This window comes from Rhineura floridana, chromosome 2 (genome assembly GCF_030035675.1).
Source record: "Rhineura floridana isolate rRhiFlo1 chromosome 2, rRhiFlo1.hap2, whole genome shotgun sequence".
In the NCBI taxonomy this organism is placed as follows: domain Eukaryota; kingdom Metazoa; phylum Chordata; class Lepidosauria; order Squamata; family Rhineuridae; genus Rhineura; species Rhineura floridana.
The window spans coordinates 8,218,964-8,244,441 of record NC_084481.1 but is presented as its reverse complement, the minus strand read 5'-3'; the positions used below and the strand labels follow the sequence as shown (position 1 = coordinate 8,244,441).

Sequence of the window (25,478 nt, the reverse complement as noted above, 5' to 3'; positions counted from 1 at the left end):
ATCATTACACAAACCCCAGGGAAACGTGCCTGGTACCATGATTATCAGTTTTTGGGCACTAGGCTAATACCTTTTTATTCACTCAGGCCCTTAGTAACTACGCTGGACTCAAAGATGGTGCTAATAATTTCAGTGAGGTGGGTAGGATTTGTTTTATTAGCATTGTGTTATTGGATAAGCATTTTAGGTATTTTGTAGTATAGATTGTTTTAAATGTTCTGGTCTTAACGGTTTTTATCTGGTGTATTTTATCTCATTAAGTAGGTTCAAGACCTTTTTTTAATAAAGTGACTAAGAAATGTAATAAACAATGATAATCCACTTTAGCCCAAACATCCAGTGTGCAGTATTTTGTGAATGTTGAAAGCTACAACCAGATGGCCCAAAAAAGTTCAGGAATGGAGACCCCTTTGAAAAAATGCAACGGCCCCCATCAAGTGTACAGAGACCTCTGGCAGGGTTGACCACCGGGCCATACAAAAACACAGATACAACTCCATCCAACCTTTCAAAGGGGTCCTTGTAGCAGATGGGATTGAGGAAGAACCCAGTCATTTCATCAGTGGAAAATGCCAGGGCTCAATGCACATGCAACAAGTGCTCCAGACTCAAAGGGTACAGGGAGAATCCTGGAAGGCTACCTGGAGCACTGTTTTATCCCTATAATGGGTTAAGTAGATCAGAACAAAGAGCACATAGTTCACTTGCCCATCTCGCAGACATAAATGCCATCAAAAAGTAACGATGAAAATAACTAAGTGAAGGTCATAGGTGGCCAGCACTTCCAAGGGCATTGGCAACAACTGTGCTCAAATGCCAGAGATTCTCAAAGGCGGCAGATGAGCTCAGACAGGAAGGTAACTTTTTTTAAAAAAATAAAGAACTTTCTAACCAGTGGCTGTGATAAAGAGTGTAATTGAGATCAGGATGGTGAAAAATGGAGATAGCCACAAGGTAAATTTTCAGTGAAGGAATGGCTAATCTGTCCAATCAGAGAGAGCAGAACATGTATAACGCCCAGCAGAACTCTAGGGCAACTTCTGAGTTGTGTATTTTAAAAAATGAGATATGCTATCAGCCCAGATCCACCACACGGTTAGCCTCAAGCTGAGGACATTGCAGTAGAGAATCTGAACTCAATTTCAAGAGAGAAGGTCGAATTTCTCTGGCAGATGGCAAAGTCCCATAAAGAAAGCAGAAGACATGTTGTGCACCGTAGTTCTGTTGGCCACCAGTGGTGATGAGAATGCTGTTTATTCCATCCTCTTTTTTTCTCAATTACAACCATATTAGCAGGATCAGAAGAAATACTGAGAAGAGATGTTTGTCCCATATGAAGAGGAAACCATCCCCAGCAATCTATGCCCAGCTGACTGCAAAACCACAGTCTGGTCCTTCATAGATATCCTGAAGCCTTTGAGGATGACAAATAGTTTGAGAGAATTGTGTAGAGTCAAGATTTGGCCTAGAAATCATCGTGTTGTTGGTAAACCAGTGTTATAATGCAAGCTCATAAATGGGATTATAGATGTTGTCGGTGAAACTATGATAAGCCAGATGTCAAGCAGCAGCAAAGATTCAGGTACAGAGGAGGAGGAACCAGTTAGGTTGAGTGAGCTAACACTAGCAATGGAAGCACTGGCTCAAACCTCAATAACAAGTCCAAAACTGAGAGCCGAGAGCCCTTAAACTCAAAACCACTGAAGCAGAACCCCCTGGGCAAGACTCTCCTGAGGAGCCAGGGCTTTCCCTGCCAGGGACCTTATGTTACCCAGATCCTGCCGACCAACACAGGCAGCACACCAAGTGGAAGAGGGTGAAAAGGAATTGACTGATCATCTTTAGACCAATGGGCTGCCCCTTTAAGGTTCTCCACTCCTCAGCCAAGGGGGTGGAGCTGGGAGGAGAAGCAGAAATATAAGGACTCAGTTCCATGGTGCTGTTATAATGACTTCTTTTCAAAGCAACAGGCCTTGTGCTGGAAAACTTGTGCCAACTCTCTTGCCATCCTGCAGGTAAGTGAAGGACGAGGAGGCCTTCTCCCAGCAAGGAATGTGTACATGTTTATATCTTACTGGACAAAGAGCATTCCTCACATGACTAGTCTAGTTTTTCACCAGTAGAAGGCTACTCATCAGCTGGCCCACCAAACCTCACTATTTTGAATTCTACCTCCTCTCCAGCTCCACCAAACACAGATGTTGCTGGATCTTTTGAAAACTATATGGCTGTGTTGGCAATCAAGGGATGAAGGAACTGCTTTACATACATCTAACAAAGATCACTCCTCTGGTATCGATTCATCCTATTTATTCTTCATTATAAACATAATTAGGTAATGCCAGCTCTTCTTTTGAAACCAATAAGGTTTAGGATCCTGTTTGTAATCACTTACCTTTTAATGTCATTAATAAGCCTGTTCTTTTCCTGGACCACTCGCTTATGATGCATTCGGTGGAAGTCACGTTCTTTCTGCATTCTTAGCAGTGCTTCCTTAGCTTTGCTACGTGAAAGAAAAAGAATAAAAGAATATTAACAACTGCTGTCTGGGTGAAGGAATAGAAGGGAGGGAGAAATTGAATGGTAATGAGATTATGACAGTGAGGGTAGGAGGGTGCCATAATGCTGGGACAAGCACCTGAACACTGAAGAAACTTTAAATCCCATTTTATTTCCTGCTTTACAGTTCCAAGAGGCTTTCATGTCAGATGCGAGTCAGCTTCAGAAAAGCATAAGTGGTAGGTCCAAAATGGCAGTTACCACCTAGAGCTGTTTTATTGATAGTTATCTGAACCATATCGGAATTAAACTGAGCAGTAGCTAATTGTATACAAGACTATATTTAGGTTTCAATACAGGCTATTTTAAAAATTACATGATCCATTTGGAACATATTCTGATTTATAATTGCCATTAGGTATGACAAGGCCTGGAAAGAAAACAGAAAAAATTGGGGAGAAATGTTTTTTTGCATCCCCAGTTTTTTTGGGGCCTTCACATCTATCATGAAAAACAAGTATACACTACTTCATTACATTCATTGTTACTGCAGTGCCTGCATGGTTTTCTTCTTACACCTGCCTAAGTTTAATTACAGTTACTAAGGCTGCCAACTTAAGCATTTCTGCTTTTAACAGCATACATTTAATTCAGCAGGAACGACTTCTGAGTAAACCTGCTTAAGAGTGCACTTCAAGGACTGTATGGACAAATTCGCTTCCTCATTCATACTTCTGTTTCTTATTTCTCTTTGTGCTGAGTTCAGTTTAATATCAATACACATTGATATTAAATGCCTTTATCTAATACATTGCTGTGCAGCCATTTTTTGTTACTGTCTCTTGTACTTTTGCTGACTTGAAGCTGTTAGGTCACATTTTGATTGACAGAATGCTTGTTAATCTTGCTTGATGTGTTCCTGATCCTGGATTGCACTAGGACATCATAAACAGGGACAACTGGTTAACTTGTCTGAAAGGAACGTCCACAAGGAAGTGCATTTCCAAAGAAATATTAGTATCATGAAGAATACCAGGCTCAGAAAACTACTACTGCCTAAGGCCCTTTCCCCTGTAAACATCTATGCATTTCATTTTCTGCCAAGAATTAACATAAAGTCAGATGCAGCAAACACTTTTAAGGACAAATGCATGTCTAAGGATAGCTTACTGCTGCCTCTCTCCAACACTGTAAATTTCCCCCTCTCACATAAAACATGTGAATTTAGTATATTGCAAATTTTTCCACATTGCATGCAATCTCAAAAGCAAATCAATAATGCTTTAAAAATTCCTGTTCCTATATAGCCAACGCATAGATCCAATATGGACACTCTGCATTTCAAAAACTGTGATATTTAAAATCTGCAAAAATATTTTTCTACATATATTCATAAAAATGACTGCAGTATGCAATAATTTAACGTCTATTACTGTGACATTTTATTAAATAGTTATGGTTTTTATTTGTACCCCTCCATATCATTTGGGCTCAGTAAGTTGACAGCACATTTGACTATAAAAACATAAAATATATTGCTAAAACAACATTGCATGTATCCCTGGTCAATCTTCATGGCTATCTTTCCAAATAGCAGTTGTTTATTCCCACAGGAACTGCAGCACTGCAGTATTTCTCTTCAGAACTATTTATGTGACTACCTCAATGTGGATGAAACTACTGCTTGTCTTTCTGTGGTTCTCATTTTGCAATTTAAAACATGGCCAGTAACATACATGCACTTGGTATGGAGAGAGGAAGTATAGCAAATATGACCTTTCAAAAGGCATACTACCCAACTATTTTCTATTTACTTATTTATAAAATTCGCAGAGAATCATTTGAGTTGGAAAGCCTTCAGAAGCATGAACAAAAGCTTTCCTGTTTGGATTGATTCTGTTTTTGACTACCATCCACACCTGAATCCAGAATTCCATTCTACCTGAATATTGGGTGTTGTTTTCCCCAGCCCATTTGATCCCTTCTACTTGTAGACTGGTCATGAATTGTGATGGGCCTGGAATTTTGTGTAGTACCTTGATACACTCTGGGGCACATCCCAGCTCTCTCCTGTGAGCTAGCTCCCAACAAGGTTCTTAGGAATTCCATAAATCTGTTTAGTTGGCAATCCATCATAACATGTTCATGTGAGCACAATCCAGTCAAAGATAAGCACTCTTCAATCCCATTGACTTCAATAGTCCTTGCAATTAAAGCTGTCTGTTAGTTCTGTAACTAAATAAATTTTAGAGAACTGAATACAACTTTCCTTTTGAAATTAATGGGAATTGTTGTTAATTTAGCCCCATGTGAAAAGCAGATAGACCCATTAACAACATACTTAGCTGCTAATTTATAGCTCTCCATTTCCTTCCTTAAACATTTGTTTTCCCTCTCCAAATGTTGATTGCAGGTGTACGCATCTGGAACAAATCCAATGTCTTTAGGTTCAAGCACACCTCTTTGCATCAGTTCGTACCTGAAATTAAAATGAAAACTGTTTCTTGCTCTCTTTCTCCCCCTCTTTGTGGTTCCAAGTATCAGGAAGATTCATTAATGGAGCCCTTTACCCACAGTGCACCACCAAGTCTCTCCCCCATTGTGGACCAATCAACATAGGGCCCACTACTAAACAGGAATGTTAAACACAGCAGGAGACCAATAGATTAAATACTATATGCTTCCTCTTCCTAGAATGCTATTAAAATATTGTTGCCTTTCATTACTTTTGAGAGTTCAAGGGGAAAGGGAACAGTGAATTAAATTAAAACAAGTCACATTTTGAGGGTGCTTATTTATCCAGCACTGTCATTAGAGCCTCGAGCCACCTCACCTTTGGCTGACCATGCCTAGATAGAAATAGCTTGGCAACCATTCCTCCTGCCCTAGTAACCTGCCTTTTAGACTACTGCAATGTGTTTTATTTATTTATTGTACTTATATACCGCCCCATAGCCAAAGCTCTCTGGGCGGTTTACAGTAACTAAATGTGTTGTAGTTGAGGCTGCCTTTAACAATGGTACAGAAATTGCAGTTGGTTCTGACATCAGCAAGGCCAACCCTTTTCCCATGAATGCACAGGGTCAAGGGTTCTTGCTTTCTCCCTTTACCTGTATCTACTCAGAGTCCTTGTATGTTGAAGGTTAGTTCACCTAAGCTCACAGGTTTCCAACAGCAGTTGTCACAAGTAGGCGGATTATAGAGACCCCACCCAAGGATTCTTGGGAGGTACCAGAAATTTTCAAATTGGGAGTCAGACTTCAGACAGCAGAATATTCTTCTAATAGATGCTATTTATTCATATCTTGCATACTACAACTAATAAAATGCATTCTAAGTGGCCTTAGCCATCATAGCAGAAACAAAAAATAAGAATACAAATCAGCAGGAAAGAGGTTGCTGTAGAAAGAACAAATAACAAAACCTTGAAGGTACAACTTAGTTAGGTTATAATAGATGAAAGGACTGCGTTAGAACTCAAAGTCTTGTCACAGAGCCAAAGTTACAAAGCACATGGAAATACATGCCACAATACATCTCACCCATCAGATGATATAGATGGAGTCATGATTCCTGCAGACCCTCTTTGACCCATCTCCAGCCACAGATGGGTCCTAAGCCTAGTAGGGCTTGGGTTTTTATATGCTTTCTTATCAGAGAGGCAGTGGTTTCCCATGGACTTATCAACTGCCTTCTCTATGTGCCACCTGCTAGAGACAGCAAGTGAGACCAGCCAAACCTTTTGTCAACAACTAGTTGGCTTAACAAGTCAACTTAACCAGGAGTGCTCCCCTGGTGGCAATGTCTCTCTCAGACCTACCAATAAATGAAATGCCTTAAATTGTGTTCAGGCAGCTGTTTATTACAATATCAAATGTTACCATGTGTTTAAAAGTCTCTCTGAATATATGGCTGTCTTCCAAGACATTTTATCTGTCTGTACTCTACTACTAAACTCTCATAGAAGCACACTGTTTTACACAGGAAGGGGGGCAAAGACACCCTTTTCACAGAACTTTTTGTAGTTTAGCAATATGCACTCTGTACAAGCAGCAAACTATATAAACAATACCAGCAATACTAAGTACTTATTAAACCTATGTGGGACCAAGTCCATTACAGTTCAAAATACAGCCTCAACATTTTTAACTTCCACTCAAGGACAATACCTATGCCATTTACTAACTGACAGATTTGGGGCTGCCCTATCAACTTGCCCCACAATACAATGGAGCTGTTGTTTAATTCCAGCTCACTCATAAATGTTGGAAGTGGGGCAAGAGCAACTCCTGTTTAGTTCTTTTGTTTAAGCTCCAGAGGGAAGATAGGGCTAGGGTCCTCCAGATGGATAGGCTTTGTTTACCTTTTACCTGTGATGCTCTGACTGACTTCCTTCGGTAGCTAGACTGTGACACCTTTAGGGAAACTTACCTGCCCCTCCTCCTTCTGCCCTTTCCACTCCTTTGTTCTCCGGCTGTCCAGGAGAGAGGAGACATCCCTTTGTCTCTGCTCTCTCTCCTAGCATGGGGCTAACTCCCGCACCTGGGCGTTACGCCTCCAACTTAGCTAGTTAGTTAGAACTAGGTATGCCTTTTCTATCTACAATGTATTTCTATAAATAAAGTAGCTTTTCTTATTTTACTGAGTCTCAAGTCTCAGTGATGCTGATGCAGGGTAAAAGCCTGCTTTCTTAGGCAAACGCACGCACACACTAGCACACTCGCATTTCAACATCTGCTGTTACTCTGCTGCTGTGGTGTTGCTTTAAACAAAATTAAGCAACACAACTACACACAGCGCAACAATAAAAACTATCATCCATGATTTAAGCTAGGATGAGAAGGCCAAACTGGCACATGTCGCCAAGACCTGAGAAAATGAGCTGGGTAGAATCGATCTGACCCAGCTTTCTCTGTCTAGATATCCAGTTCAGCACCAAAAATAGGCTGGAGGGTCAGGGAGGGAGAATTGATGTTATCTGTAAGGAATTGACCAAGAGACCAGTCCACTCAGGTACTGGGTTTGAGTCTTTGTACCTGGTGTTGGGCCAGAGAAAGAGATCAGAAATGCTGCTGGTGTACCACTCACCGTCGCCCATCAGTCTCCCTGCCTGAGATGGCCTCAAACATTATATTTGATAACCCCCGGGTAGTTGTCCTGTGGGATTTTAGTATCTATGTCAGGACTGGTGGTGGTGGTGGGTTTAATGGCCTTTCAAATAACCATGGGGCTCTCACAAAAATCATCCCCACCACATTTTGCAGTACACACTTTTAATCTAGTATTTTCAACTGAGTGGAAGATTGGTGGGCTGGAATTAGGAGAGGGAGTTCCCTGTTGTCATGGTCAGTCCACTTTTTTTAAATGGAATTTAGTGACAAATTCCCTCTGCAGGGTAGTGGACCTGTTATGATGACATTTCTCCAGAGACTGATGTAGTCTGAAAGATTCTTCAACATTCTCAGGGGTTGTTTTTTTACATGACTGATGCTCCTATGGAAGTTCTGGTCTCACTGTGAAATGGTACACTGTAAAGTAGGAGTGAGGAACCTCTTTGGCCTGGCAGGCCAGATCTTCATCTCCCCCACATGTGCCACCCCCACAGATCACAATCAACAGGGAGTCCCATCTGATGAAACGTCTTTGCCCTAGCAACAAAGCAAATTAAGCAGTCGGCTGATCAGAGAATAAGTAACACACTTAATTAATTAAAGGAGCATTGGCTCAACCTAGTAAGGGAACTGTATGCTAGGAGCCGAATCCTGTAACAACTTATAAGCTAAATTCTAAGGACGGTAAGCCTGAAGAAACCTAGTTTTCAGCACTACTCTAGCAGGGAAGCTGGAGGGGACACAGTAAACAAGAAAACTGGACAAAACTTTGGAAAAGGTCTAAAAGTAAACCCCACTAATATATAGTTCCACAAAATACAGACCTAGCTAGTAGAAGAGTCAGCTTACATTTAAAAAATGTAGGGTTAGCCTTTTTAAAAAAGCTTAGTGTATAGTACTTGAGTGTAACTCAGGTTAAGAGAATTTTTTTTTTTTTTTTACACAAAAAGACTCATCTGAAAGCTCCAGCTTTTGGTTAATTTGAAACCCAGTTAAAAAATGGTCCAGTTTATCCAAGCTAAAGTGTAAGTTACAACTTAAAACTATAGGATAACTAGCAGTTTTTAAAAGTGCTTTCAGTTCAGTATAAAGTCACGTAAAAGCTAGTTAATTTTTTTTTAAAGGTTCAAAAAACCACAAGGAATCTTCCACAGGGAGTCAATCTCCAACTAACTCACCATCCACTGTCCACTAAATCATCTGCCAAACTAGTATTTTTTACTAGTGTTCATGCTGAGATGAGCCAAGGTTTGGTTAGCATGTCACAGAAACAAAGACTTGAGATTAAGCTCTCTCCTCACTATCCATGAGTTGTAGCTGTGTTTTGTTCTTGTGTCATGTGAACCAGGCCAAAAATGAACACACGAGTTAAAGGGGGGGGGAGCATTCCCTGCAAGATTATAAGTCAGTCCAACCACTATGCAAAATACACTGAGGGAGACACATTCCTCCATATAACACTGCTATGAAAAGGCTCCTGAACTGAATCCTGGAACATCTCACAAATTCAAATCTTGGATTCTTAGGAACAGAAAGGTTACAAGTTACTACTGGTGATCAAGTGCTCTGAAAATTTGTCACTTGTTATGATACAATTCACAGAACATCTCTAAAGAGTGATTTGGATGATTTTCCAATGAACTAGCTAGTGGGAAGTAGGTTGATTAGCACTATTTCAGCAGCTGATTGCCAATTCTCATTGTTAGTCTGAAGATGTAACCAAAGGTAGCGCTAGGCTCCTGCTGGGAAGGAGGGCAAGATATAAATCAAATAATAAATAAAATAAATAAATATATTTTCAGCTATTTTGAACTGGGCTCTAAGATGTGGCTTTAAGAATAAAACAGTAACTTGCTATTATAAGTGCTGTGTCTGACCTGCAGTTCAAAGGATCAAAAGCTTCAACTATAAGAGATCAGTATTAGGAATATGCTGAAACTGCAGCACCACCCAGCATCTTTACAAAGTCAAAGCAGAACATATATAGTTAACTGGGGTCACAGCCCTTGCTCACGTCCACTCAACAACCCCTAGAGCTGCCCCTTCCCACCCCATGCAACTACTAAGCCTGCTTTTCATCTTCCCAACTGCATTTCTGAAGCCAGTTGTCTCTTCTATTCAGCAGCCATGCTGTGTAGGCCCATTTTCATCTTCACCCCCATGCCTCCCCCTGATTTTCTGCAACCTTTCCCTCCCCCTTTGCACAAAGACCAGCCCCATGGTAAATTCCTGGATCTTCCTCCCTCCACACATAATGCAACTACTAACCCCTGCTTTCACCTTCCCCCATTTCTGAAGCCACTACCCTTCCTATTCTACAGCTCCCTTCACTCACATACCTCTTCCTTCCTTCTCCTTTCTGCCACCCCAGCCCAAGATATCTTGAAAGGCTTCCTGCATGCAAAAGAGGCTCCTCTGAACATGCACAGAGCAGCTTTCCCTCTCCCACTGTTTTTTTCACCATCCCATGAGTGATCTCCTTAATGCACTCCATTTTTCTTCAATCTTCCTCTCACCTTCCCCTAATGATTCAACCATTGGTACACTCCCTCCCACTATTCCCCTATTTAGGATACTTCTCTCTCTTCCCCCCCATTTCCCCCATTAGCTGCCCCATCAATTTTGTATCTTTCGTACATTCCACTTTCCCTTTTCTCCCTCCTTCCCCCTCTCCTTCTGGTACACCCTACTTCCTACCCACCTCTAGCATGAATCCCACTACTACATGGTTCTGGTTAATCTGGTATACTCCACTTTCCTCTCCCTCCTTTAGAAACCCACTTTTGGTATACTCCCTCCCCTAAGCTTTTTATCACTCTTTCATAAACACAAATACACACAATGCACATCCCTCACTTTTCTTCAAGACACACAGGCATACATACTTTCTCCTTTCACACATGCACATATACACACCATCACTTCTATTCTGCAACCACCTTTGCACACACATACCCATGTATATGAAAATGGAATGCTGTCAAGTCAATTTCGACTTATGGTGACCCTACGAATAGGGTTTTCATGGTAAGCAGTATTCAAAGGTGGTTTACCATTGCCTCCCTCTGAGGCTAAGAGGAAGTGACTGGCCCAAGGTTACCCAGTGAGCTTCATGGCTGTTTGGGGATTTGAACCCTGGTCTCCCAGGTCATTGTCCAACACCTTAACCACTTCACCACACTGGCTATAAAGTGACATATAATTGAAGGGGGAAAGAGTTGCAGCTACAGCGCAGATTGAGGGGAGGAACAGGCAAGGCCTGGCTTGTGATATATGAAGAAACAAATTCTTCCTCCTTACCAGTCTTCTTCACTACCACCCCATCACCAGAGGCATAAAACTGCACAGATCCACCTTCCCCCTCCCATATTTCCCCATTCCTCTAAATGTTTGCTTTATCCCATCAGTTCCACCTACTTCTCTCCAATTCCTTCTCTTCTCTCTCCCCCCCCCCAGTCACTGAAGAACTAAAACTGTCACACTAAGTGAAGACAGCCTTTTGTGTTTCAAACTGGAGGTTATATTCTATTTCTGTTTTGGGTGCATTAACAGTTAAATTTGAAACTGCAGTTTGATGTAAAATTAGACTGATTCCAACATGTTGCTTCTTAACCAACAGATCTAGCTACTGGAAAAAAACTTGGCCTGCCAAAGATGCACGTGTTCAGCCTACTATGCTTAAACCATTCCATTTAAGGAAAGGTGGGCATGGTCAATTAAAAACACCTAGAAATTTGCTAGAATATATTTCACCTCCCACGGTTTTTCCTTGTGCAAACTGAGACACTCGTCATGTCCCCTGGAGACTACTCTGCAGAATAAGCCACATTCACACTGTACATTTATTCAACTATTATTCCATTTTAAATAGACATTTATTTATTTATTTATTTATTTATTATTTTCATTTCTAGACCGCCCATAGCTAATAGCTCTCTGGGCGGTGTACAAAACGAGATTAAAATACAATATAGAATAAAATCAGTAACAAAGAAGAACACAGTAAACTAAAACATTAAACATAAAACATTAAACATTAAACATTAAAATGCCTGGGAGTATAGCCAGGTCTTAACCTGGCGCCTAAAAGAAAGAACCGTAGGCGCCAGGCGTATTTCCTCCGGTAAGCTGTTCCACAATTCGGGGGCCACCACAGAAAAGGCCCTAGATCTAGTAACAGTCCTCCGGGCATCCTGGTGAGTTGGTACCCGGAGGAGGGCCTTAGATACTGAACGAAGTGAACGGGTAGGTTCATGGTTTCCCCCAAAGAATTCTGGGAAGTGTAGTTTGTGAAGGATACTGAAAGTTGTTAGGAAAGCCATAGTCCCCTTACAGGGTGGCAATTCCCAGAGTTCTCTGGGAAAAAGGACTGTTAAACTACTCGGGGAATTGTAGCTGTGTGAGGAGAATAGGGGTCTCCTAGCAACGCTCAACACCCTTCACAAACTACACTTCCCAGGATTCTTTGGGGAAACCATGACTGTTTAAAGTGGAATAATAGTGGAATAAATGTACAGTGTGAATGTGGCCATAGTCAGTGCCATTTTTCTGCAATTGTTTTTCGAGTTCTTTTTAGTATAAATTATGCAATGTGTTGCTGTACACATATTCACAGAAACAGAAGCAAAAGAAAATGATTTACTAGGTTACTTCACTAAACTTGCAAATTAAATCAAACATATTTAAATTGACTCTGAACTATATCAACTATCTTAATATTGTTGCTTCCTCCCTGCTAAAACAAGATCAGCACAGCACATCTCTCGTTTCTGTTATTTGGGTGGATTACAGGTGTTGCCATCACTCACCATATGCTCAGAACCACATGTATTCAAATTCTTCCAAACTACACAGGAAGTGTATTGGACTGTGAAAGACCAACCCAAATTGTGTCCAAATTTGTAGGACAGTACAATATCTCAGAGAGGAGGATTTGAACTATACGACTGCAAAAAGGCTATTTTGCCAGAACTCAATGTTGTAATATTCCCAACTCTGTTATACATACCTGGAAGGATTATTTTTTTAAAGATACAAAATATGTCAACAAGAGCAATAATACCCTTCAATTCTGAATGCGACTATACCTTTGTTTCATTATACTGACTTTTGAAATTTTTAATTAGAAAAAAATAGAAAAACAAAACTTAAAAAACACGTTTTGTTGTTGTGTAGCATAATGGATAGTGTCAGACTACGACCTAGGAAATCATTCCTGTTTATACTAAAAGTAACGTAAGTACTATATAACAACCCGTATTCAGTATAACAGTAAGAGAAGGCTACTGCCCTCATTTCCTTCCCATGCGCATCAGTCTGGTCACCATGGGAAAGAGGACACTGGACTAAATAGGCATCTGGTCTGCTCCTGCAAGGCTCTTATGTAGTTAATCAATCCCAAGAGAAGGGCGGATTAAGGTGGTTGGGGGCCCTGGTGCAGTTCCCAGAACAGGATCCCTAAAAAAGTAATGCATGAAAGTATGGTATCACAAAATAAGTACTGTAGTATCTTAAAGACTAACAAATTTATTATGACATAACCTTTTGTGGACTACAAAAAAATACTCTGAGTACCTGCAGTCTTACAACTCCCAGCGAAATACAAACAAAAACACTTTGCCAACTTTGATAACAAAAATTAACCTCTGAGCATGTGCAGTTTCACATTTTAAACTCTTATAACTCATCAATGTTTTTGCTCACTTCCTAGCTTGAACCAGTCACCAGCTCTTAGCCTAACCTACCTCACATGGCTGTTGTGAAGATATAGGCGGTACAAAATGGTTGCAAAAGAAGCTTTAGAATGTACCATACTATGCACCATACATTTAAAATGCATTCAAAGCACATTATTTTCCCCAGCAATCCTGGGGCCTCTAGTTTACCCCTCAGAGAGCTATAGTTTCCAGCACCCTTTGAAAACCTACAGTTACCAGGATTCTTTGCAGAAAATGATATGCTTCAAATGTGCTTAAATGAATGGTGTGTATGCAGCCTTAGTGCTTTGTACTATAGGTATCAAATTTTGGTTCCTTTAACCTGAGTAATCTTTATACTATAAAGGCCATATTTTTCTCCATGCACCCAGATTAGTACAGCTGCAAGGCTTCAACCAATCTTAATCTGGTGGATTACTGTACATTTGTATATTACTGTATATACAAGTCCCAAACTTGTGTTCAACCAAATTTACTCCCAGCCAGGTTAGTGTGCACAGGGTGTTTATTCCTGACTGGAGATTTCAGTCCTGTAGCCACTGGAGGTGAGGGAATGTAGAAAGTAGAGTGATCTGCTTCTATTCTTATTTTTTACTTTTCACTTTTTTACTTTTACAGGTAAAATAGTAATGAAAAACATACAGTTGGTATTTTTCCTGATTCATGAAAAAATAAAACCTGCTCTCACTTTCCAGTATTCTGCTCCAATGGCAAACCACTGAGATAACAAGATTTTTGTTATGATACATTTTTAGTGTTATTAATAATAATTTAATTGTCTTAAATTATTGTTTGATTTCATACCCATCTGTTATGAAATAATGTTAAACACAGTGGGCTGCCTATATTTTATGATCTCTTTATTTTGCACTGATTCTGAACTCCTTGTCACAAACCTTTCTGCCCCTTCTTTACAAGAAAGCCAATGCTGCAATCCTGCACCCACCTACCTGAGAGTAAGCCCCATTAAACACATACTTACATTGTAGACATGCATACCACTGTACTGTAAATTAACTATACAGTGAATTCTTAGTGAGTGTCTGGACCTCAGCTCCTACACAGCAAGAGACATGCTAAGTTTCTTTGCAAAGTTATCGTACTTTGCATTGGCCATGGGGAGGTGGGGGCAAGGGACTCCTTAACATCTACTACACTTATTTTGAAGTAATATTTGCTGCAAATAATTTATAGAAAGTACCTGATCTCAGACAAACCCACCACAGGAAAGATGCAACTGGTTTGCTAGAAAGAAATGGAGAGCAAACCACAGAAATTCAAAGGACTAGAAAATGAGACGGGGGGAGTGCACAAAGGGGTGGGGAAAACCACAGCTCTTTAGGGCCCCAGAGATTCCTACAAACTGGTGTCCAAACAACTCACTCATCAATTACAGCTCTGCTTTTACTCACTGGATGAAAATACTGAAAGGTGACAGCATTCAGTCTGATATCTCCTGGCAATTGCTTAGAAGGGTGCCTGCACATAATGCTTCATAACTTTCTTTCTAGAAGGGCTAGACTGACCTTTTTTTTAAAGAAAGCTCAGTGTGTGGGCCCCCTGTTGGCATGAGCCTTAGTGCAATTGCACTAAGACTTAATTCTTCAGATCTTCTCCAGCCCCCCCCCCCAAAAGGGAGAGGGTCTTTTCAGTTGTGGCTTCCCATCTGTGGAATGCACTCTCCAGAGTCCAGTGAGGTCTGCCTGGTGCCTTTAATGACATCCTTTCGGCACCAGGTAAAAACATGTATTTTTTCCAAGGCAATTGATAGACCTGGGAAATGATGTTGTTTGTATTAGTGTGCTGCCAAAGCTTTCTGTGGCTGTATGGGAGAGGCGGTTGTTTTATTATTTTGTTTTTATGGTATGGTATATTTACTTTTGTTTTTAACAATGTTGTAAGATGCCTGGAGAACTTCAGGTAACATTTTTTATTATTATTATTATTATTAGCCGCAGCAGCAAGGAATTTTGGCAATCAACAGAAATTTAAACCCCAATTACAATCAATTGTATTTCCATGTATAGTTTTAAATGTCTAATTGCATAAATAGATTTGCACAAATGATAAAAAATGTTTATGCAATATATCACTCATTGTTAAAAAGAAAACATTGCAATTGTTCCATACTTTAATTTTGTATTAGTTAAAACAAGGTGAAAGTAAAAAGATGAAACTTTTATATATAAGCAGATAGTCAAAATACTCAGAATTCTGAAGCTGTGATATAAACACATTAATTACCTTGCCTAATTTAATTAAAGATTAATTCTTAAACAAACTTTCATGTCTAAGAGGTCATTTAATAAATGAGCTGAGCTCTTATAGGTGTGAACGAATCAACTTTCTCAGCATTAATTATTTTCTCATTTCAAATCCCATTAGAGTTTGATCACAGTATGGATCAGGTGTATATTAGCAAGAGAAAGATACTCGTACAAAAAGAAATTTGATAACTAATTTACTTTCACTTATTAATGATGCCAATTAACAATGTAAAAGCAATCTTAAAACATTTATAAAATACATGTTTAGACCATCAGCTCACAAATGGTTAAACATGATGCTTTAATACCATAAGCACTGATCCAGAAATCACCTGTTTGTGTGTGTGTGTACTCTCAGTTTGTAATGAAAGTCTTCTATTAATTTTATATTTATATCCCACCTTTCCCCTAAAGCACTCAAAGTGATGTACATGATTCTCCCTTCCCCATTTTATCCTTGCAACAACCTGTGAGGGAGGTTAGGCTGTCACTAGTCCAAGGTCACCCATTCAGTTTCCTGCCTGCGTGGGGATCTGATCCCTAGCCTCCCAGTTCCTAGAACAACACTCTAACCATTATAAACAGGTTCTAGAAATTAAAATTTGAAACAGCATTTTCCCCTCCAGAGGGGAAGAGGTTTGGATTCAAAGGTTTTCCTCCTGTGTGTTGATTCAAAACAGCTTCCTCCAGTCCCCTTGACTGCACTAGAGATTTCCCCATTGAGAGCAGCCAATCCTAGTGGATGTCCTTGTCAGTGACAGCGAGCCCTACTTGCAAAGCAACAATTAGGAGCTCTCTTTAAACTGCCTATTGTTCCTTTGTAGTTGCATCTGTACCTGCCCCATATCTGAAGGCACTTATGGCATAGGGTGTGGGGCGGGTAGGCACGGTTTATGGGACATGCCCTCATGAGCCAGATTGGGATCCATGATGGGCCTAATTAGGCCCATGGACTGGAAGTTTCCCATTTGTGGTCTGAAACAGCTAAACTCCTACCTAGAGATCCCTACCCCCTGATGCAGTGACCAGTCTAGACATCCCAATTCAAAAGGGTTTCTCCTTTTCCTTCTACTTCTTTCTAACTCTGCACTTTCTCATTCTCAAACAACTTCTGCAAAAACTGGGAAAGCTAGTGCTTTGCGTGTAACCCTTTTCCATTCTTTTCTTTTCCACTCTTCCCATACTAAAGTTGGCTTTCTAAGGCTCAGCCTCCTCCTTCCAGATAAGGCAACACTTCCCCTTTAGCCTTCTCCTTCCCTATCTCTGTAACAGTAACTAAGTGTATGGTTCAGGCAACATGTGAGAGGATTAGCCTGCCTGTGCAATGTCCTATTAACCCTTTTTACCCTGTATATCTCCATATCAGCATATCAACCCACCAAAGCTGTTATTTTTTCTCCTAAACCATTCTGTTCTTTTAGAAATAAATATTACAACTGCAAGCCCAATGTGTTCATTGTTAGCTCTCCGAAGCAAGCGCACTAATAATAGTCAGTGCTAAATCTCCAAAACTAAGCCAGGTATTCATAGCCAATGCAATCCTCTCTGGGTGCACACAATTAGTTCCCAAGAGTTGTATTGGTGTGCCACAGGGCTCTATCCACTCTCCCATGCTATTTAACATTTATGTAAAACCGCTGGGAGCTATCATCAGGAGGTTTGGGCTGCAGTGCCACCAATATGCGGATGACACTCAGCTCTACCTCTCATTCAAGTCCTCACCAGAGTTGGCTGTGGAGACCATGTCCAAGTGTCTGGAATCCGTGAGTGGATGGATGGGAAGAAACAGGCTAAAGCTGAATCCTGATAAAACGGAAGTACTGCTCGTGGGAGACAAAGGAGGGTTGGGAAATATTGACCTGGTGTTTAATGGGGTAAAACTGCCCCTGAAGGACCAGGTCCGCAGCCTCGGGTGATCCTTGATTCCGGGCTGTCCATGGAGGCCCAGGTTTCATCGGTGTGCCGGGCAGCTTGGGGTCAATTGCGTCTCATCCGAAGGCTGCAACCCTATCTTCCTGTCCATCAGCTCCCACTCGTAGTGCATGCTCTGGTCACCTCTCGTTTAGACTACTGCAATGCGCTCTACGTGGGGTTACCCTTGAAAACAGTCCGGAAATTACAACTGGTACAAAACACGGCGGCTCGTTTACTTACGAATAGCCGCCGTTATGATCATATTACCCCAGTGTTATACAATCTTCACTGGCTTCCAGTTATTTTCCGGGCTCAATTCAAGGTGTTGGTATTAACCTTTAAATCCCTACACGGTTTCGGCCCAGTATACCTGAAGGAGCGCCTCCACCGTCATAAAGTGTGCCGCCCTACAAGATCTGCCACTCAGGGCCTTCTCTCGGTTCCGCCTAGTGGCTAGGTTGGTGAGGACTCGAGAGAGGGCTTTTTCTGTGGCGGCCCCCACGATCTGGAACTCCCTCCCAATGGATCTTCGTCATGCCCCTTCCCTAGATATATTTCGCCGAGGTCTGAAAACTTGGCTATTCCATCAGGCCTTTACGACCTTTGAGACTTCCAAGGTGAATTAGTCCTAGAACTGTAAAAACAATCTACTAAATACTGTAATTTTATTATACTGTACTGGCTATATTGTTTATTGTTTATTGTATTTTATCATGTTTTATTGTAAGCCGCCTAGAGTGGCCATTGGCTAGATAGGCGGCCTATAAATTAAAGTATTAAGTATTATTATTATTGCTAACTCCCCAAAATTAGCTCTTATGTGAATACACATTTCTGTATATAACTTACATATGTACACTGGTGCACTAGCAAATGTGGTAACACAATCACCTTTATACACCAATGTCACCATGGCAAATGTGACAGCCATATTAAGTATTCACCAGTTGACAGGGTAAATGTTGATACTGAGAAAAAGAAACAAGCCCTTTTACTTGGGTACAACATTTAAGCTTTGTGTCTATTCTACTCATATTGTATATTTCCCCATCAAAAATTCATCTCTCATATATCCTTGCTCCTGCAGACTATGGCACAAAAGCCCACCCTAAAGAAAATATTCTAAAACAACACAACACCCTCAAATCAAATAAAGTCTTGATTCTGATATATCTGCCTCTTTTGTAGAAACTATTCCAGTTGTAGAGTTTCAATTTCCTAGTTGCAGAATTTAACACAGAATTCCACCTATTCACTCTGCCTGCAAGTCTCTGTTATTAAGCTAGAAAGAATATCCTGTTCAGACATCTTATCATGGTCTGCCACACAAGTATCACCTTTCCAAAGTTCCAATTATACACAGATCTCTGTAATTTAGCCTTCAGCTGCCCTGCTACCCCTCCAGAAGCATTTTTTTCCTAAGCTTCTAGGAGAGTTTATATGTTTTGACACTTTCACATCAAGTTGTAATAAAAATAGAAACATGACAAAAGAGTTGGCGGTGACAAGGTAAAAAAATTGCACATTCACCTAAAACAGCACAATAGAATGCAACCTGACATGTGTCCTCCTGCAGCCTAGACACACCATGGAAGGTAAGACGGTTCTACTTTCCTTTATCAGTGCTACTAGCTGTTTTTTTTTAGAAACATGAGATTCCAGATGGTGAGACAATTCTTAAAAATTTCTGATATAATAACAGGCTACAGCCATAGTTTTCTTTCAGCACTAATATGACCAATTAACATTTATTGACATTTTCACACAGCTAATACATTGTATGTTGCAGATTAGCATACATGGGTTATTGTCAAAGACAGGTACTGCAACCCATAGGCCACAGAGACGGTATTTCTCTACATTTGAAAAACAAGTTACGTCTTAAAAGCTATGGGGAGGGGGAGCTGAATCACATTTTCAGTAGTTAGGTGTCAAAGGTCTCAGGTTCTCCACCCCACCTCTACCCAACAAGAAGTTCAGAGTAACTTATAAATAAGCAAAACTGCATATCTTTGATTGATTGGCATGATTATCATTGAACACTAAAGTCGGGATCATTCAGACCATGGTATTGCCAATCACTATGTATGGATGTGAAAGTTGGACAGTGAAAAAAGTGAATAAGAGAAAAATCAACTCATTTGAAATGTGTTGGAGAAGTGCTTTGTGCATACCATGGACTGCAAAAAAGACAAATAATTGGGTGTTAGAACAAATTAAACCAGAACCATCACTAGAAGCTAAAATGATGAAACTGAGGTTATCATACTGGGGACACATAATGAGAAGACATGATTCATTAGAAAAGGCAATAATGCTGGGAAGAATAGAAGGGAGTAGAAAAAGAGGAAGACCAAACAAGAGATGGATTGATTCCATAAAGAAAGCCACAGACCTGAACTTACAAGATCTGAACAGGGTGGTTTATAACAGTTGCTATTGGAGGTCGCTGATTCATAGGGTTGCCATAAGTCATAATCAACTTGAAGGCACATAACAACAACAACAACATTGCTTTCAGAAGTTGGGTCATCCAAACACCTCTGGGTCTTAACCACCTGGTTCAGGATGTAGAACAAATAGGGCTGAATTGGTTAAAGCTGACTTGAGTTTGTAAAAAGAATTTATAAATGTTTGTTGTTTATGTAATAGTAAATGAAGTTTGTGTGCAGGCTTGAAACTTGCACATGTAGAGAAAAAGTTCCCCATTACAAAAAACAAGTACTTAAGATTTCCAAACATAATAATTTGCAGTAACAGATGCCATGCATTCTATATTTATTTTTGTAAGTTGGAAGAGACTTTTTTTAAAAGAAAAAAGACATACCATTCAGTCTGAAAGCAGTCTAATGTCCTGTTCATACCCATTCTAATTAGGAAATTGCAAAGAAAGTCATCTACAACTTCTGGCATTTCAGACAGGGAATGCTTAGCAATCTGGCCTGGTCGCTGAGCCTAGAAATAAAATTCAGGAGCTCATGTTAGAATATAGTCTATCTGCCTGCCTCATTATTGCTTTCAAGAAAGCACTTTTCAGTCACAGACTAGTTGGATTCTTTATCACATAAATAAATGTGTAAGACACACAGCAATAGCAATTTATTTATCATGGTCTGGCATATCAGAGAAACTTTATGGGGACTGTCAGGAATTTCTCCAGGTTTTGGTTCATGCCTCCTACATAATGTGTTCAGGAAGCATACTGGAATTATATATACTGCTCAGCTTCCATTCACCTTGATCCTATGCATGTTTACCCAGAAGGAAGTCCCACTGAGTTTCATGGGGCTTACTCCCAAGTATGTGTGCACTACAGTTTTTCAGTAAATCTAGTTCTAACACCATGCAATTAGTTTCATTCAACAACTAGGAACTCTGAGTGGGATGTGCCTTGCAATTTCCACATGAAAAGACATTTCATTGAGGTCCAGATAAGCATCACAGTGTAGATGCAAATACACGAGATGCATGTCTGCATCCACATCAGCAGCTCATGCATAACCCTGTTTCTGCAGAGAGGCACCCCCCCTTTGAGATATACAGTGATACAACAAAATAATCCCAAATTAAATGCTGGCTAAACTGTCCAAGCAGCCAGGAGCACAACCAGAGGAGCTTTGGGGACACAGAGGAAGATTGGCCCCAGTAGCTGGACAGGGTTGTGAAAGTAATTGGCTGGGGTAGAGGTTTAGGGAGATTGGCTTAAAGGGAGAGCCACTTAGGATGGAGACATACTGTTGTGCTGGTTCCAGTACGTCTCCACCACTCTTTTCTAAAAACGGGGCCTCATGACACTAGTCAAACTCCGCCCCTTTTTACTCTAAAACCCTGGTTGGATCAGCTGAGTTTTTTTTTAATTCAGCGGCTTGGTAGATCAACCCATTTGCATTCCAGGTGTGGCAAATGGAAACACTTTGCTGCAGGTTTAGGTGGAAACAATGACTGGCCCAAGACCTTTCTGTGGGCATTCCTGAAAGATCTGAAGTCAGCCATGGGGAAGGCAGATGTGCCTAGCAGAGAGCACAGTCGCTTCAAAAGGCAACCAGAAAAAACATTCTCGCTGCTTTTGGAGGACTAGTGTGCCCACAGCCTTAGAGGCTAGTTATCAGCAATAGCATCTCTAGAGTCTTCTGTCAGGAAGCACCTCTAAGGTCCAAAATAAGTAACAGTACTCCCTTTTGTAAATAATATCCCTTTAATAAACCTACCAACATTGTTTAACTTTTATAGTCTCTCAGTGGTGGTGTCATCTCACATCTAAAGTCTTCCATACATGCTACTATGAGGATTTAAAGAGGTATTCTGTGGGAATTGAAGGCAGCAAAAGGGTTAGGGAAGCCTGTTTTACACAAAGTGAGGTTCAGGGACGTAGGAGAATCCCTAACATGCTCAAATAAGTTTGGACTTGTATATCTCAAATAGCTGTCCTGCCCCCTGCCTCCCCTCCCCCTCCTTTTCCTTAAATGCAACATCTGTTGCAACTGAGGGGAGTTTCATAAGCCATTCTTCGTAAAGCGTAGGGGTCTGACACACAAATTTATTTATTTATTTATTTATTTATTTATTTATTTATTTATTTATTTATTTATTATTGCAGTTGTATACCGCCCCATAGCCGAAGCTCTCTGGGCGGTTTACAGCAATCAAAAACATTAAAACAAATATACCATTTAAAACACATATTTTAAAAACAATTTAAAACACAATTTTAAAATTTAAAACAATATAAAAACAATTTAAAACACATGCTAAAATGCCTGGGAGAAGAGGAAAGTCTTGACCTGGCACCGAAAAGGTAACAGTGTTGGCGCCAGGCGCACCTCATCAAGCATAAAAAAATAGTATTTCCATTGGGAATGCCAAAGGGCCTACCTTAAACTAAATGTTTATAGAATCATAGAATAGTAGAGTTGGAAGGGGCCTATAAGGCCATCAAGTCCAACCCCCTGCTCAATGCAGGAATCCAAATCAAAGCATTCCCTGTTTAGAACCTGTCTGTTAGCATGTAAATTCGATAACAGCTGTACTGGATTTATTCCTACTTGGTGCCATTATTTATATGGCAACCAGATGAAAAGTTACCACATCTGAATATGAATATGAAAGATCAAACAATACCATGTTCATCTCATCTTTTGTTACAGACACTATTGTAAAACTCAAAGATTGCAATGGGGGGAAGTTTTAAACTGCTTAGTTTGGCTCGATTTTGGTACTTATATATGATTCACTAACAGGCAAAAAAAACCATGGTTTAAGAATGTACCTATAGCCAACAGATATTTCTATCAAACTTTTAAAAGCAGGGAAATTGGGCAGCTATAGTGAGGGGAGCAGGAGACCTTACCTCCTCTCTGAGATACTGTACTGCCCTACAAATTTGTCAAAATGCAAACACAATTATGGTTGGTCTTTCACAGTCCAATCCACTTGCTGTGTAGCTTGGAAGAATTTGGTAACATGTGCCTCTGAGCATATGGGGAATGGTGGCAACAACTGCCATCTCCAAAGATGGAGAATTACATTTTTGTATGTCTGCTGGTGCTTTTACTTTGCTTCTTTCCTATGCTACTACTGTTCCTACAGAGAATCTAACCTAGAAAATTATATTTCTCTCATTTTTCATCCTAGAAATCTGTGTCAAATTTATTTTTATTAATTTCAAAGCCTTTTTATTGGTCAATGTTATATGATGGTGAAGACAGCCTTTTGTGTTTCAAACTGCAGGTTATGCTCTATTACTATATATATATATATCTATATTGGGTGCATTAACAGTTGAATCTGAAACTGCAGTTTGATGTAAATCAGACTGATTACAGTATGTTGCTACTTAAGCAATGACTCTAGCTGTTGGAAAAAACAAACTTGGCCTGCCCAAAATGCATGCTTTCAGCCTGCTGTGCTTAAACTACTCCACTTAAGGAAAGGTGGGCATGGTCAATTAAAAACATACAGCACACCTAGCATTTTGCTGCAATATATTTCACCTCCCACTGTTTTATCTTGTGCAAACTGAGACACTCCTCATGTCCATTGGAAACTATTCTGCAGAACAGTCAGTGACATTATTACACAATTGTTTTTGGAGCTTTTTTTTAGTGTTGCAAAGTGTTGTTGTACTTCACATATTCAAAGAAACAGAAGCAAGAGAAAATGATTTACTATAGGAAACTTCACTAAACTTGCAAAGTAAATCAAACACATTTAAAGTGACTATCTGAACTCTATCAACTGTTTTAATATTGTTGCTGCCTCCCTGATAAAACAAGTTCAGCACAGCACATGTCTTGTTTCTGTTATTTGGGCTGACTGCAGGTGTTGCCACTACTCACCATATGCTCAGAGGCACGTTACCAAATTCTTCCAAGCTACACAGCAAGTGGATTGGACTGTGAAAGACCAACCCAAATGGTGTTTGCATTTTGACCAATTTGTAGGGCAGTCCAATATCTCAGAGAGGAGTACAAGCCTCCTGCTCCCCTGGCGCATTCACTATAGCTGCCCAATTTCCCTGCTTTTTAAGTTGGATAGAATTATCTGTGGGCTATCTGTACATTCTTAAACCGCAAGGTTTTTTGCCTATTAGTGAATTGCTCTGCTTTTTAATCTGGGAGGTAAGAAATGGGATCCTGTGCAAGTTTGCTAAGAATTGGTTCATCATTTGCACGCTTATTGAGTTCAGTGAGATTTCCTCCCCTGCAATCATGCTTAGGATGGGTGAAACTGACCACAGGGGATGGGGAGGGGAAGAGGGGGAGGGGAAGAGGGGGAGGGGAAGAGGGGGAGGGGAAGAGGGGGAGGGGAAGAGGGGGAGGGGAAGAGGGGGAGGGGAAGAGGGGGAGGGGAGCAGGCAGGAGGAGGAGGGCAGGTTTGATCATTTGCATGTTTATTGAGTTCAATGGGATTTACTCCCGTGCAATCATGCTTCGATAGGTAAAACTGACCATGGGGAGGGAGGCCTGGAGTGAGCACAGGAGGAGGAAAAAGGAAGAGGGCAGGAGAAGAGAGCTATTGCTAGTCGGGCGGTATATAAATTTAATAAATAATAAAATAATAAGAAGAAGAAGAAGAAGGAAGGATGAAGGGAGAGGAGAGGGGAATGAGAGGAAAAGCAGGTCTGATCATTTGCATGCTTATTGAGTTCAGTGGGATTTATTCCTGTGCAATTATGGGTAGGATAAGTAAAACTGATCATGGGGGAGGGGGAGGGGGAAGGAGGGGACTGGAAGGGGAGGGGGAAGGAGGGGACTGGAAGGGGGAGAGAAGGGGAAAAGGAAAGTGATGAGGGAGGAGGAGGGGAGGGCAGGTTTGATCATTTGCATGCTTATTGAGTTCAATGGGTTTTACTCCCCTGCAATCATGATTAGGATAGGTGAAATTGACCATGGAGGAGGGGGGAGGGGAGAGGAAGAAAGAGAAGGGGGAAGGAGGAGATTGGAAGGGGATGGGGAGGAGATAGGAGGGAGGAGGGGAGGGCAGGTTTGATCATTTGCATGGTTTTTGAGATCAGTGGGATTTACTCCTATGTAATCAGGCTTAGGATAGGTGAAACTGACCTGGGGGAGGGGCAGGGAGTGGAGAAGAAGGACTGGAAGGGGAGGGAAAGGGAGGAAGGGGGAGGGAAAGAGATTGGATGGGTGGGCACTGAATAGAGGGGAAGCCCCTGTCCTTTCCAAAAGGAAAACATTGTGAACAGTATCATTCTTTTTCAGAGTTTCCCTCACCTCTTTATTCTACAGCAGGCACACGTAGCCTCCCACCCAAATTTAAACCAAAGCTGTCATTGGCCACATTCACTCCAGACCTTTATTTCGCTTTAGACAGTCATGGCTTCTCTCAAAGAATCCTTGGAAGTGTAGGGAGCTGAGAGTTGCTAGGAGAGGCCCTGTTCCCCTCACAGAGCTTCAATCAGAGTGGCTGACTGTTAAACCACTCTGGCCACTGGAGCTCTCTCAGGCGAATAGGAG

General features: G+C 40.8%; 1 protein-coding gene across 2 annotated transcripts in view; it reads right to left on the bottom strand.

Moving 5' to 3' along the window:
• The window catches only part of SPAG16 (sperm associated antigen 16), a 761,887-nt gene that overhangs the window by 712,436 nt on the left and 23,973 nt on the right, over positions 1-25,478 (bottom strand). For both annotated transcript variants that reach the window (XM_061607700.1, XM_061607701.1), the window contains exons 4-6: positions 20,336-20,463; positions 4,841-4,978; positions 2,396-2,503 (exon numbers count right to left, since the gene is read on the bottom strand). In XM_061607700.1, the coding sequence (XP_061463684.1) occupies positions 2,396-2,503; positions 4,841-4,978; positions 20,336-20,463 (374 nt within the window). The remainder of the gene's footprint in view (positions 1-2,395; positions 2,504-4,840; positions 4,979-20,335; positions 20,464-25,478) is intronic.